Here is a 15,310-nt window from a genome sequence, read left to right as displayed (position 1 = left end):
AGAGAGAGGGAGATAAGGATGTGTGCACCTCCTGGAAAGCTGGAAGTGTTTGCTGAACCAGGAGAGGTGGTCCACGGGAAAAAGTTGACTCAGAAACAGATGGTTTGAGGGATGAATCTGAGTTGTATGGCTTATTGGACACAAGGGGGTCACACCTCTGCTTGTGCCCACCTAAGTATTGTGATCAAGGCTGCAGATGGAGCGGAGAACCCCTTGAGTCGCTTTTGGGGCCCCCTCAGTTTTAAAATGTTCACTATTTTTACTAAGCTTTTTAATGTTCGAAAAGTTAGATCACTGAGGTTAGCGCAGTTTGATGCTGACAGAAGCACGAACATGTCAACGATCCATCCGAGGCTTTTCTTTTAGATGTTGAGCTGCGGGGCATCGCGTTAAGGAGAAGTCATGAAAGCATTAGAGTGTGTCCTCTGGAGACCTTGATGGTCTTTGGGAACAATCTGTCTCGTAAAGAGAGATGTTTTAAGGTTAGAGGAGACTTAACCTGCAATAGAGGGAGAGGAAGTCACTGAATCCTTCATCCTACTGTTGATGAGTACATTATCTGCGGTAGGAGACTGATTTGTGGCATCACAAATTATTTTTAATGTATTTTTACTTCTGGTTAATCCACTATATTATATATTTTTGTATGTTATAAAAATATTACACAATGTATACATTATAAAAACATTATGACATTTATCCAACATTTTATCTGCAAAATAAATGATTAATTGAATACAAATATTGATTTAAAGCACTGGTTGTGACCTTGCCGGCTTTGCCCAGAGAGAACAATAAAAAAAAAAGACAGAGATACATTCCCTCCAAAGCAATTAATTTGTTTGTTGTTGACATCAAAAGGTGAATATGAGACAAGAGATCCACATTTTAGCTTTTATTTTCATGCACAAGATAGCATATTTTTGTTTGAAACCACACGTTTTGTTGCAGGTGTCTTCTATTACTATATTATTGAAAAAATTATTGGTGCTGAATGTCTATGTTCAGAAGACTATTTAGAGATCAGGTGGTAAAAACAAGAAATTGTGAGGCTCAGGGAAGATGAGTAATCAATTAAACATATATTAGCCAGTCAATACTTGTACAGCCATTTTGAATGTCCCAAAGAGGAAAAAAAAACACTGATGTACAAATGTCGAACAGATAGTAAAATAGCAGTTTATGAAAAACTGTCCACCCAAAAATACCTTTTTGTGACATCAGGAACAATCTCCAGTGGGCACAATGAAGGCTTCAGAATTTTGTTTGCAGAAGATTTCATGAATAAAAGTGTAGAAAGTACATCAGAAGATGCAAACCACTCATTGGCAAAAAGAACAGGCAGGCCCATCTGAATTTGCTGAAAAGTAGAGACAAGCGTCAACAAATTTGGACTGATTCAAAGATTGAAGTTTGGAAAGTAAGAATCTGCTCATCATCTAAAACATACAATCTCATCAGTGAAACTTGCATAGCTTCTTTTGGGACAAGCTAATGAATCTTTATTGATGTGGAACATGATGGCAGCAGCAAAATTAACTGAAAAGATTTCCCCCCCCCCCCCCCCCCTCCCAATTCAATGAAAATATTGCCAAACTACTGGTAATTTGGAGGTCCTTCATCATGCAAGAGAACAAAAAGTTGGAAAAGTTCTAGACTGGCCAAGTCAATCTCCAGACTTAAACCCTGTAGAGGATGTTCTTAAGAGGAGACTGACGGGAGTAACTCCCCAAAACAAACAACTAAAATATTCTTCAGTGAAAGCCTGGAAAAAACATCACCAAAGGACAATGCCAAAATTTGGTGCTGTCAGTTGCCTGTTCTAATAATTTAGCCCACATAAAAATGGTGTGTTCTGTTACAAATATTCCTATCTTCCAAGTTGTGTATCAGATCTAGATGTAGATGTACCGGGAAATAAAATCTGAAATGTTAGTCTCTCATGTTATGTTTATCTTTGGATGCCAAACCCAGCTGTTTTCAGTCTGCAGCAAAGACAAAGGGATTGGCCTCACAGTACCAACGCTTCTGGAGGGCAGTGTATAAGTGAAGGTATTTACATTATAAGTAGTACCTTTACTTCAGTTAAGTCCCTAAAGTGTTATTTTTTTTAGTTTGATTTACCTGATCAAAACATTAAAAACATCCATAAAACAGGTCCATTCTTATTTTTTTAATAATATATTACATTTATGTCGTAATACAATAATAACAACAGTAATAACATTAATAATAAACATACACACAAAGTACAAAATGATTTTGCTCTTAACTTATATACACGACACGCAGAACTTCCAAATAAAAGCCAACCCTCGCCTTTAGCTGCACTTTCAATCCTCCTTGTCCACTGAAGACAAAGCATGCGACTCCATTTCCCACGAGCACCCTGCTAAGAACTACAAACTGAAGCCGAGCATGAAGTCTGTGAGCAAAAGAGCAGGTTGTTGCCTCAGATATGGCTTATATATGACACGTCCCGCATGAGTCCAAAATGTTTGAAAAATCCGCTTCCACGAACAGGTCATTTTTAAAAAAAGAGGAAAGAGGTGTGAAATAAAACAATACTGCCATATCTAGGTGTTCATCCTGATGTGGATGCTGCTGAGAAGAGAGGTCCACTTGAATTGAGGTTTATGGACAAACATTACAGTACAATACAGTACACCTCCTTATGCCTGAGGGTCCAGGGTGGTCTCTCTCTTTGTCCCAAAGGTTGGCACAGAGGGGATTTGGCCTCTTTTTTTTTTTTTTGCCTCATCACCGTCTATTTACGGTGCTTCATCTCCTTGTCGTGGTGGCCCTTCCCTCCGCCATCTCCTTTGTCCAGCATTTTGATCGCCTCCATCAGGTAGCTCTGGAAAGCGGAGAGCGCGGCGCAGATGGCGGGCGTGCCGAAGCCGTGGGTGAGCAGGCTGAAGTGGGTGAGGCTCCCCTGGAGGCTGGGCTCCAGGCAGGGGGTGGGTCTGCTGCCCCCGAGCGGGGAGCGATCCTGGGACATGAGGTCCACAAACTCTTTACAGATCTCCCTTTAATAAAGGAAAAGGAGGTGAGCGGCTATATTTGGACATTTTCTCTTGGAAACATACACTCGTGGGTCACAACATTAGGTACACCTGCATGATCAGAAGACATCCAATCATGATCAAAATGAGTAATTCTGTCTCGAGAATGATACCAATGCTAATGTTTATCAGGTCACACTTTTAAAAGTGTGTTTCTAAATTGCTTAAAATTATTTTGCATGTTTCTAAATTTGTAAGCACAACCTACTTCTGCACCAGCACATCAATTATGGTAAATATATGATCCAGCAGTCACCAAAAGTGGTTTATAAGTGGCAAAAGGCAGCATTACGGTGAGGTGACACATCATTAATATTATATCAATTTATTCTTGTCTCAAATTGTGAGTGGAGCGCGGAATGCCGGGAGGATGTTGCGGCGCCGCCATACCGCTGATGAGTCACCTTGAAAAGGACCAAATGTTACTAATGAAAATGTTATATAATAAAATATTTCAAAATATATATAATCTATTTTTAGACGACAAGGATAAATAGCATACAGTTAATGATGAGTAAAATTCGTCTCATTTTGTGATGCAACTTCCGGTTTTGGGTGCCAGACTCTTTACCATAGATTCTTGTTAAAAGTGGGACATGTGCAGTATCTTCACTTTATTGCAAAAGATTAAGCAAAGGAAGGGCGTTGATTTTCAGCGGCCATTACCCCGCCCACCCTCCATATATGGAGCCGAATCAGCTGACCTCACCCCTGGAGAAAACTCCATCGGTCACCACTGTTCGTATTTTACTGTTACACAAACAGCTCCCCAGCAGTATCCATCAAAGCTCTTGTATTGAATCTAATTCGATTTTGTACCGAATGAGATGTCCAGTGAATGATTTTGGTTCATATCGACTCTTATTGCAGGTGTACCCAATGTCAGAGTTCACCCTAAGTGCTCAGAATCGTACTGGCAGTCCCACTCACTTGGTGGCGAGCAGCATGCTGCGGCGCGTCGGGAGCTGGTCGGGCTCGCTCTGCCTGCACAGATACTCGGCGGCGGCTCTGGCGGGGAACTCGGTCTCGCACACGTACCCGAAATCCCTCGCCAGATGGATGGCCTCACCTAGGAAAGGAGGAGGAGGAGGAGGCGGAGGAGGATGGGGAGGACAGAGGCAGCGTGAGTCTATTAAAGGATTAAATTTAGCACAGTGAAAACACGGCGGTTATTGTGACATCTGGACGGGTTTCCTTTTTGGGAGCCATGAAAATGCTTTAAAGTGCCGCACAATCTGCTACTTTGTCAAGTCAAGTCAGGGGAAACATTGTGCAACCATTTTCTCACTTGCACTACTTACGCAGTTCACTGGTCTTTGGCTTCCATTTTGTAAACGTCACCCTGGACGCGCGCGTGCGTGTGTGTACGCCACCAATGGCTGATTTAATATTCACATCAGCTAGTGGAAACATATTTTGCCGTGTCTCTATCTGTTAGGATATGGGCAGGTCAGTGTGTGTGTGTGTGTGTGTCCGTGCGTCTTACCCTCCACCAGAGATGTTAGCAGAGTGACGTTGGCTGCCTTGCGTCGCCCGGCGGGCAGGTTGAGGCCAATCTTTTCCAGACGCTCTCTCAGACAGCGGCCACCATTCTTGGACTTCGCCCTGAGGGGAGATAGAGACAGAGAGCAGTTTTTAGTATATGGTCCGATCTGTGTGTGTGTGTTAACCCACTGAAAGCCCCTTATGATCGCTGTCAACACTCAAATGTGTCTTGTATGTTCTATTTCCTGCCTTGTTTTCTCCCCTTTAAGGGCCTTTTGATACGTATTTATTTATGCACACTTTTTTTTGTAAAGGCATGACAGACAGCGACAGATCGTCATCAAGCTGGAGGACGCCTCTCTCCGCAGAGGAGGAAAAAAAAACTTTGACTTCCCTTTAGATCCTTTAATGAGCCCCATCCATGAGTTTGCTCTCTCGCCCCGAGGCCCGGGTTCATTAAACCGTTGCCTGCTCTTGTGATTTAGTCCCATGACCCATTTTGGGTCCTCAAGCTCTGACCTCACAGTTACTTTGTATAAGTGCTTTTACTCGGAAGACATCCTCAAAGAGGTTCAGATAGACTGAGAAGACTGCTATGGACGTGGGATCTCAAATCCTTCTCAGGATTTTGCATCAGTTCCATGACCTACCTCAGTCCGGTCATTGAGAACACACGCCCGTTATTGGGTCAATATTGGGGTCCGGACAATTTAACTAGCCGATATTAGCCCTTTTCAAATCATCAAAACGCTGGCGTTTTTTTTTTGTCGATTTTTGCTGATTGTTTTTTCTTTTTAATACATTATTTCATTATAACATAAGACAAAGATAATTAAATTTACACAAACAACAATACCAAGTTTTTGGTAAGTTTTAACATTTATGTCAAAATATATGTATTTTTTTATTTATCGGCTGATTAATCGGTTATTAGGATTTTATTTTAAGGTTTCAGCATTGACCTGTATAAGCTTTGCTTCAGCTAACGTCCTTTTCGAACAACTATTGTTACATATTATGTTGTGATGGTTTGACAATTTTCTAATGCTGCTGAAAATCTATAGTACATTACAATTACATTACACATTCTGCCAAATATCGGAATCAGCATCGGCCTGAAAACATCCATATCAGTTGGGCCCTTGTCAATTTTTAAAAAAGTGCCTTTGGTTTACTCATCACAGTCACTCAGTCATCATGACAATGCAGCAGACTAATGAAACTGGCTTTACTTATAAGTAAAGCCACGGATGGGGAATTTATTGCTTCTCTGAATTTGGTGTTATTGTCATTAAAGGGGACATATTTTGCCAAACCAACTTTCTCTAGTATTCGGGATGTAATATGGTCTCTATGGTGCCTCAATAAACGTGAAAGATTAAATGAAATCATCCACGCATTCCTGAGTTCTAGACGCTTTTCTGCCTTATCTACGTCACTAGCGAAGATCTCCGCCTACATCTCCGCTCCCAAGCCAGCGCTGTCGACATAACAAACACGTGTGCTTTTACAAGTGGGTCTTCTACACGGAGGCAACCAATCAGAGGAAAGGGGGCGGTCTTAGCCAAATACGGACAAAGCAGATACAATACTGGGTCAAACAGAAGTAGTTGTCAAAGGGGCCTTTCCTAGACACTCGTATGACAAAACCAAGGTGAGCAAGAGGTCCAGCAGATGGAGCTGTGATTTTAAAAAAAGTTCAGTGTGCGTACACCCACTTTGTAATAGAAAGGCAATATATACACATAGAAATAAAGCCCCAAAAGGGGGGATTTTATCGCTACTTTACAATATAATATCTCCTTTTCTCAACAGCCACTGTCCATCGATGAACAAGGGTATGTATGCAATCTTTTGAAAATTCACTACGCTGCACTTCTAGTTTTTTGCAGCTTTCTTAATTTGTTTGTCATCAGAGATGTGCTGACCCCAAATCCTTCTTTTAAAGGTCCACAAAGGTGATAATCTATCGGTGTCAGGTCAGGTGAGTATGTGGGATGGGTTATGGTTGTCCAGCCAAAGGAACTGATGACTTCACATGCGCCTTTACTTGTCACGGAGGTCACTCAAAGCAGGCCCTTGTTCTTCACCTTTGATCCTGGACACTCACTTTTTGATTGAGCTATAGCCTATTGCAGAAAATGTTTAGTGGTGGTTCTCCTTCCAAAGCAAGAAATTCAATCACAGACCTCCAACAATGACGCCATTTACAAAATGGCTCACAGGAAGAGGACAAGCTTGGACAATGTTTTTTTTTATTATTATAAAAAAAAAAAAATCTTCAAACAAGTATTCAAAATTTCTGAAAAAGGTTTGATTAAATTGTGTTTCTTTACTTTTTAAGTCTGACATTGGACCTCTTCGTCTTACCTGCGAAGGACTCCGCCTAGCAGAGAGGCGTTGAGGCACTCTGGCGGGGAGAGCCGCCGCTGCACCTCCCCGACGGTGACCTTGTACTTGGAGGTGGAACTGAGCAGCGAGAGGCGGCCTGGCACCGAGCAGAAAACCTCGGCCGGGTTGGACACGGCGCCCATGCCGAGGCCGTCCTTGCCGAGAGAAAAGGCGGACAGGGCCGAACCGTTCAGCTTGGATGGGATAGGAACTGGACAGAAAAGGAAGAAAGAGGGATATATACGGAGCTCTGACTTAAGTCCTGCTTGGCTATTTATGATGCGGTTAGTTCAATGTACGTGTCTTCTAAATGCGCCTTGCAAATGTTTTTATTTTGTATATGTGTGTTTGACTGGTTGTCTCATTCAATAAACGTCTTAAAGTACATTGGCGACTGGCACCCTCCTTCCCCCCCACTCGTACTAAAGGACTAAAGTAATGGGACGCTTGTCATTGCAGTATATGGTGCTGTTGCCCCCTTGCAGCTATAGCCGCTTCCACACTTGTTGGAAGACTTTCAACGAGATTTTGGAGTGCGTCAATGGGAATTCTAGGACCCGAGAGAGGATCTGATTCAAAATAACGGCTAAAGTTTATCCTGAAAGTGAAATTAAAACTGCAGTAGAACATGAGCATTTATATAAGTCCCCTCCTGTCCGATCTATTCAGTGTCATGTCGCCCCAGTGGTGACAGCTCTAATTGTGGAGCTTTGCTTGTTGATTCTGTTGTTGAGGTTGTTTTTCAAGTGGTTAAGGTTTATGTGTGTGTTCTTAAAATAACTTGATTTCACACCGTAAAGGCATTCATATACACTCACAACTTTTTAATCTATCCATTAGTATAAGATGTGGTCATATGGTTATTCCCAAATCCACCGGTACTCAGAATTTGGAGGTTTAAACTGAATCAGCCTTTAAATGTACAGTGAAGCCCTGCTCAAGCCTTAGTCGAGGTGGGCTTTTCAGTGGGTAACAAAAGATTGATTGCTAAGAAAATGTGCCAATTTGCAAATGCCGAACCAAATAAGCAGTCGTTTACTGCGCTGAAAGATCCCACCATGCAGCCATCCATTTTTTATACCACGTCCTCATTCCTGTCATACGATGAGCTGTAGCCTATCCCAACGTACTTTTGGCGAGCGGTGGGGTACACCCTGAACTAGTCGCCAACCAATCACTGGGCACAAATGGCCACTCACACTGATGTTCACACCTCTGGACAATTTAGAGTAGCCGGTGAAAACCCACGCAAGAACACCCGGAGGAACATGCAAACGCCACACAGTAAGGCCAGAGCCAGGATTCGAACCTCAAACTTCTGAACTCCAAGGCAGCGGACTCAAAAATAAATGGCGTAATCTATTTTTTTTTTTTTTTTTTTTACAGTTTTGTTTTTAACAATCCTGGGATGTCCCAATGTCATCCGATCCAACAGAAGAGAATGTTTGGTGTCCTTTCCCCCTGGGTAGGACTCATGTTTGTGTCTATCAGAGTTGTGACGCCACCCCAAATTGCAGGAGAAATAAAATAATGTTAAATGACAACATCCAGCATGTGCAATAACAACGGGACTGTCCGCGTTGTTGCTGTCAGGAATAATTGTTTTTTTTTTTTTTTATGCTTCTCGGCACCCCTTACAGTTAGAAATGTACTTTTAAGCCGCTGTGGTAAATATATAAAGCGATATCATTATGAACGGTAACGTCAGCGCTGATGCTACCGTGCAAACGCAACACGAGAGGTGTCCAGGCTGGTCGGAAGTAGGTGATCCAGTGTTGTCGCAGCAATCAAAGTGACACTGTACTGCTTATTACATGCCAAAGTACCATCACAGGGATTTTTAGGCAATTATTCTGCAGTAAACGTATTACATATGGTACTGTCGCCTTTAAATAAAAATGAAACTATAGTGCACTGTACTGAAGTGACACCTTTTATCTCTAACTGGTTTGACAGACAAATGGTGATACGACCAGAAGAGCATGTTCATATTAAAGATGTTACAATTCAGTGTCTTTTGGCAGGTGCGTGATATAATCAACGTATCATAAAAAAAAATCATAATAATTAGTAGGAGTTCCTGCATGTTAGTATAACCCAATTTGTAGTAAATTGACATGTTTTGGGGTGCTTCAGTAAAAGTTGTTTTGTTTAATAAATGTTATGGAAATGATTCTATTTTAGTGTGGCAATGTTTAATCAATGTAACTTCATTCATTCCTTTTCTCTACCATTTTATCAGCTGTGTCGTTGTGCTGAATATTTTGTCTCATTTCCTACATTTGCTCCATGTTTTTTTGTTTTTTTTTGTTTTTGGGGGGGGGGGGGGGAGTTGCACTGAAGAATCCCTAATTTTGTCATATCTGCATCATACGATGATAATAAAGGCTTTCTTTTCTACATCCTACTGTAGTTTGCAATTCACCAACAAAACATAAGTGTTTAAACAAGCGTTTCATTTTATATTCTTAATATTTTTTTTTTTCTGGAGAACAGGATAATATTTTTTTTTGCTCCGCACCCTTATCATAGAATCATCTAACATCATCCCCCCCTCTTCTATCAGACTCCACTGGCTTCTAATCCTACTTGAGTTTTCTAACCGTGCAGCTGCGTCTTCTGAAAGGGCCACAAAGAAATTGACACTCAATATCTTTAATATTAGCACAACAGTACAGCAAATTTCCGCACAACTCCACTTTTATCATCTCATTTTTTCCCTTGCCCCACTTCTCTTTCCTGTCCATTTTAATCTCTCTCTCTCTCTCTCTCTCTCTCTCTCTCATATGACCATGAACAGTTCATTAAGAATTTGTGCCTTTGGGGTGAAAAGTCTGCAGCTGAGTATTAGAGGACTTCTTGACTTCAAATGAAATAGCAAAACAGAATTATTTATAGTGTGGTGTGTGTGCGTGCCCGTGTGTATTTCAGCAAGGCAAGACTAGTGTTGGAGCGCCATTACTGAACACAAAAACCCCTTCAGCATGTATAGCACAATTATATAGGTGCACACTTTGGACACAAGCGCACTCTCTCTTCACATATAGAGACACACACACACACACACGTGCACACATACACACACTGGGAGCTTACCTTTTTTAATGACAGAGTGGTCCAGGATGCCCAAGGCTGATCCTTCCTCCATTCCCTGTGTCAGACAGACAGTCACTATCATTTATCCACTGGCCTTATAGCCTACACACACCCAGAAAGACACACACACACAGAGACAGACACACACACATGGCTTTTCTATTTAAAAGCCACGTAACGCACACGCTACAAACTAAAGGTGCTTCAGAAGTTTTATACAGCACACCTGGTACCATTTAGCATCATGGTACACCACTGGGGTTCTTACTGGCTCTTTACAGAGGTGATAGTTCTGTAGCACCCATGATTCCATTTAGCACCATGGAGTTATTTAGATAATATACCAGGATAAATATTCAAGAACTTTTTGGTTATCGTTTGGTGCTACAGAACCGTAATGGTTGGTTCTATATAAAATCACTCGAAATGGGTGCTATCGTACCCCGAAACAGTTTCCCAATGTATACAAGCCAAATAATCGTATTTGGGTACTATATGTAGAACCTATTTTTATTGAGTGATTTTTTTTCAAGAGTGCATTTCATTCTTTGTGTGTTGTGAAATTGAAAGCACATCGCTGCGGTAAATAATCAAATCAAGTTGCATGAAGTTTAAATGCAAGTTGTTTTTTTTGGTGAAAAATCAAATGTATGCAGAAATGTGAACGTACACATTTCTACCATTATAAGTTATAGCATTTTATGATTGTGTTTGGAGAATATTATTGAAGACTTTTTTTTTTTTTTTTTTTTTGCACAATGAGCTCTAGCGGAACATCCACAAGTCTAGCGTATAATTCAAATGCACTCCCTCAACTATAACAAATAAAAGAAACGGTGACTTTGTTCATATTTTTCAGTTTTATACGAGTGTATTATATGACCAAAAGTTCCTACCGGGTCCGAATTGGACTAACAAAATGCAATTGAGTCGCCATGAAAAAATAAAATAAAATGAGTCCGCTTGGTGTTAGTTTGACTTAATTAAATCAGTTGAATGCTTTTGCTGCATTCATTCAAGCGGCAATAAAAGGACAAGGCGAGCTCCTTTGTGCTAAATTCATAGTCGGCTTTAAAGGTGCAGGATGTCGTCCATTAATCAAAGAAAGACGCTTGTCGAGCAGGCCTCCGTTTAGCAGCGACATGGCCGTCTTGACTCAATTCTTGTGGCTGCGCCTCCCCGACGTCGCTTTTTCTTAATAATGAGCGTGCACATCAATTGGTCGCGGTGTGTTTGTGCTGCACGCAGAGCAACAAACAGCGTCTGCAGCTGCACCTGCTGCGGAGATGCTGACTGCTCAATAAACCTTACAAACTATTCTTCTGGGCTGGAAAAAAAAAAGAAAAAGATGCAAAAGGCAAAAAAAAAAAAAAGAGAAAGAGGGGGTTACTCTGTCTCATGCGCCACGCGTAAAAAAAAAGACACGCACTGACCCATTGAGCTGTCCATTTATACATGCATGCTGCATAAGTAACAAAACATCATTGAATGCTATTATCCGTTTTAATCAACTACAATTAGGGAACATCTCAGCACACAATGTTGGGGGGGGGGGGGGGTTAATGGCACTAAAAAAATAAACAGATTTATGTCGATTTTGTGGTAGAAATACGTTTAAAAATGTGCTATTAATACTATTTTTATTTCCCATTTATAAATTATGAAATATAAGAAGTGGAATTGAAAATTATTTTGCAATTGCATATGTTTTATTGGGGCAATGCCTGAATATCATTTTAATGGTGCATTTGAGGGCAAAAGAAATATGAAATGAGATATATTTTTTTACTATTAATATTATAACATTTATGTGCCCCCCCCCCCCCCCCACCCCCCTCCCCATAATTGATAGGGCTATTTTTACACTATCCTGATAACAGTAGACTATAAATCGTTTGGTAATTTACAAATGTCAACTAAATATTTGTGACTGAATATAATTTTAAAGGTGAATTTTGGGGGGGAGATAATATTGAAGTAATAATGTTTAGGCCTATATCATAATATTTCACTCTCTCAGATTTCTGGACTTTTTAAAAAACAGGTATTGCAATTTAGAAATGTTAATTAGAGTTCTATTTTTCGCTTCAGATAAAAAAAAATATGTATACAAGTGCACAGAAAAACAATTCGATCATTTACATCGGTTGCACATGATAAAAATGTCCTAAACTGTTATTTCCCCTTTCCTTTAAAAAAAAAAAATAATAATAATAGACTAATGTATGTTAATTTAACACATTTTGATGACGGGCAACCGACGTATTCGAATGAATTTAAGGGATTTTTGGGTGTTTTTTTTTTTTTTGTCAGCGTAAACTTGAACTTTGGACGTCGGCTGCTCCTCGCGCATCTCCAACGTGGCAACAAGATGGGGAGGGGGGGGGGGGGGTAGCGAGATCACCTGAAGCTCATCCAGGCCGTGATGTCCTAGGTGCATCCCGAGGGGTCCGTCCCCGAGAGCCGCGGCTCCTTCCCCGAGACCGTGGAGCAGGCGCGGGACAGCCGCGTACTCCCTGCGGGGGTCGAGCCCGAGAGCCCGGTGCGTTTGCGACAGGAGCCCCCCGTCGTCGGAGCGCGACCTCTGGGAGTGCCATGCGGCTTGCTGGTGCTGATGGATGGAGTTAATCGAGGTGTAAGGGTCCGACAGGTGGGAGTAGGCCGAGTCCTGGCTCTGGGAGTAGGACAGGGAGGACTGCGGGTACGGGGGAGGGAAGTACGGAGGCTGGAAGTCGGAGGCCGGAGTGTGGCAGAGGGGGGGCGCCGAGGAGTAAGCGGCCTGGTTGAGGGAGGACAACTGGGAGAGGCGCCCGCTCGGTGACGAGCTGCTCAGTCCGTCTGCGCGCTCCTGCACCGAACGAAAACACACATTCCAAACTTGTATTATTCAAGTCGAAACAAAAACGGACATCTATATCACTTGGTCGCAGCCATCAAGAAATAGACTCCAAAATGATAATACAAATATTTGAGTGCTCATTGAACGCGCACATTGCCCACGTTGCCCCTTGGCCTGTGTCACAAAAGGTCGCAGCCACCAAAATGCAAAGAATATGCAATGACTCCCAAATGATGCCTCTTTTGGTCATACGCAACGCAAACGCTGTTCGTATATCAGTCCAAATCACGCCGATGTTCTTTAAGGAATTGTCCGTCAAAAAGTTGTTGATCCACTCTAGCCTACATTCAGGCTCACACACATCCTGACATCATTGGATTTTTTTTTTTTTTTTTTTAAGAGCTGGGTCAGCCGGATCGATGTGGCTCCATTATTTGACACAGAAATGCCCTCCTCCTCCGGTACACCACTTGATGTCATGTGACATTTAAAAATGTACAAAACTGTTTTTTTTTTTTTTTAATGAATATTTGATGGTTAAAAGATGCAAAATAACCCACTTTTTCAAGTCATTTCTTTTGGACTGCAAAATGCAAGTGGAAAGTACAAAAGCTTCCAAATGCAAAACGGGTGGGGGGGAATTCGAGACTCAAGTCAGTCATAACGCAGATAATAAAACAATCTATAGAGGGTTCAAAATGATGACGATGGGAAATTAGTCTATCATTAAGTCACATTCGTTCGGCTGTCAAGCGTTAAAGTGATCCCAAAAAAAAAAATCCGTAAAAAGCACCACACTCACCATAGCCGAATAGGTGTGGATTAACATCTGGAACCCCTCTGAAGACCCTCAATGATAAAAAAGAAAATAGATAATAATAATAATAATAAAATGAAAAATGAAATCAACAGGATGCTCAACCCTCCAAGTGATCGCCCAAATTCTCCCAAATGTAATCCAGCTTCTTTTCACGGGTCCATGAATGAACTCGATGTGTTATTTACTTTTTCTCGTGGGCTCGATGTCTTTACGCGCAAAGAAGGCTGCACGGACACACACACACACACACGCGCGCGCGCGCGCACACACACACCATCACGCGCACACACACATCGACGGAGGCGTGGATGCGTCCCATGAAGGCACTACTTATAGGTTTGGTGCAGCTGCGAGAATAAGGGGAGGGGTCAACGGGGTCCACTTTTCTTAAAGAGATATATTCAGCCCATTTGCACATTCCCACACACTTCGAAAGACATTAAACGCACCATTTCAAACTTAGAATAGAGCTGCATCTTCTATCTGAATTGTACATTTTTATTTTTTTTTTACTCACAGATATCCACATCATTCTTATGTGCTGTGCATAAATATTTCCAATAAAATGACCCCCCCTCGGTTTCAAGACGCAGTGAACCCACCCAACTTTTACGCGCAATCCAACAAAACAGAATAAAAATGGAATATACCTGCATGCCATCAGTCTTGCTCCGGGCCTTCCACAGCATGCCTTCGCCCGTGCAGCCCGTCAGGAAGAATTGCAGGTTAAAAAAGAATAATTTTTTTTTTTTTTTTTTTAAGGTTAGAAAATAATACGTGGTTGGGTGGAGAGGTGAGAGAGAAGTGAGTGAGTGTGTCACACCACGCAGGAGTTTGCGTGAGTGAGGAGTCGAGAGGACAGAGGGCATATTTCAAAAGAAAGAGGGGGGGGGGGGGGGATGTGTTAAGTATAGTAAGGGACCCCCCCCCCCTCGCCCCCTTACTAGATCAAATTGAAACTTTTTCTTTCACGTTTTTTTTTTTTTTTTGTAGAACAGGAATTCTCAAAAGTGTGGTATGGGTACAACTAGTATACGCTGGCTCCCTCTTGTGGTTCATAACAGAATCCCTGCTGAAGTACAGTTCAGTTATATTTAACTTTTATGTGCAATGCATTTAAACTGAATGATTATTTAAGAGCAATTTTTCATTGTCCTATATTCAAGTGCCGTGTTAATGTTCAAACAGTGCATACATTTCAAATATGAAATCTATTTTTTAGGGATAAAACTATTTCATTTTAACGTTGGTCATGATGGTGTTTTTGGGGCAGTTAAGATTTTTTTTGGGTGTAAAAACTTTAAGAAACACTTTTAGAGTATGGACTGCTTTCGATGTGCACAAATGGATGAACATAACTGGTCAATAAGCAACGCTGAGACGAATTTAAGCCCTTTAAGGTAACAGTAAAAACATGAATTCAAGTAAAATTATTAAAATTTGTCATGTATTTTTGTATCATTTATCAATTATGAATTTTAACAATGCATCTTTATGTATTCCTTATTTTATTTGTAGATGATGTTAAACTGCAATGCATCATGCTGAGAGCGGTTTCTAATATTTTACCCTTCTCTTGTAACTAAATGAAGATGCCCAAAGTATCAAATGAAT

The 15,310-nt window shown here is 41.3% G+C and overlaps 1 protein-coding gene across 3 annotated transcripts; it reads right to left on the bottom strand.

Moving 5' to 3' along the window:
- Nucleotides 1-2,158: 2,158 nt before the first annotated feature.
- On the bottom strand, nt 2,159-14,487 carry tfap2e (transcription factor AP-2 epsilon). Of its 3 annotated transcripts, XM_061760821.1 has the most exons (8): nt 13,882-13,997; nt 13,679-13,725; nt 12,442-12,885; nt 10,038-10,092; nt 6,921-7,152; nt 4,552-4,670; nt 3,996-4,134; nt 2,159-3,029 (listed from the first exon to the last, which is right to left on the bottom strand). In XM_061760821.1, the coding sequence occupies exons 2-8, from the start codon at nt 13,703-13,705 to the stop codon at nt 2,768-2,770; spliced, it is 1,278 nt and encodes a 425-aa protein (XP_061616805.1). In that variant the 5' UTR covers nt 13,706-13,725; nt 13,882-13,997; the 3' UTR covers nt 2,159-2,767. The 3 variants fall into 3 exon arrangements, with proteins under 3 accessions (XP_061616805.1, XP_061616803.1, XP_061616804.1); XM_061760819.1 differs by lacking the exons at nt 13,679-13,725; nt 13,882-13,997 and adding an exon at nt 14,347-14,487; XM_061760820.1 differs by having other exon boundaries at nt 13,679-14,010.
- Between the last annotated feature and the right edge of the window lie 823 nt (nt 14,488-15,310).

The sequence above is a fragment of the Phyllopteryx taeniolatus genome, chromosome 21, assembly GCF_024500385.1.
Source record: "Phyllopteryx taeniolatus isolate TA_2022b chromosome 21, UOR_Ptae_1.2, whole genome shotgun sequence".
Taxonomy (NCBI): Eukaryota; Metazoa; Chordata; class Actinopteri; order Syngnathiformes; family Syngnathidae; genus Phyllopteryx; species Phyllopteryx taeniolatus.
This window is presented reverse-complemented; position numbering and strand designations above follow the sequence as displayed.

Coding starts and splice junctions, on each gene's coding strand:
- tfap2e (XM_061760819.1), bottom strand. CDS start 14,385: ATGCTGTGGAAGGCCCGGAGCAAGACTGATGGCATGCAG. Junction 12,886..14,346: donor GCAAGACTGATGGCATGCAG/GTATATTCCATT, acceptor CGTTCGGTGCAG/GAGCGCGCAGACGGACTGAG. Junction 4,671..6,920: donor CTAGGCGGAGTCCTTCGCAG/GTAAGACGAAGA, acceptor ATCTCCCCTCAG/GGCGAAGTCCAAGAATGGTG.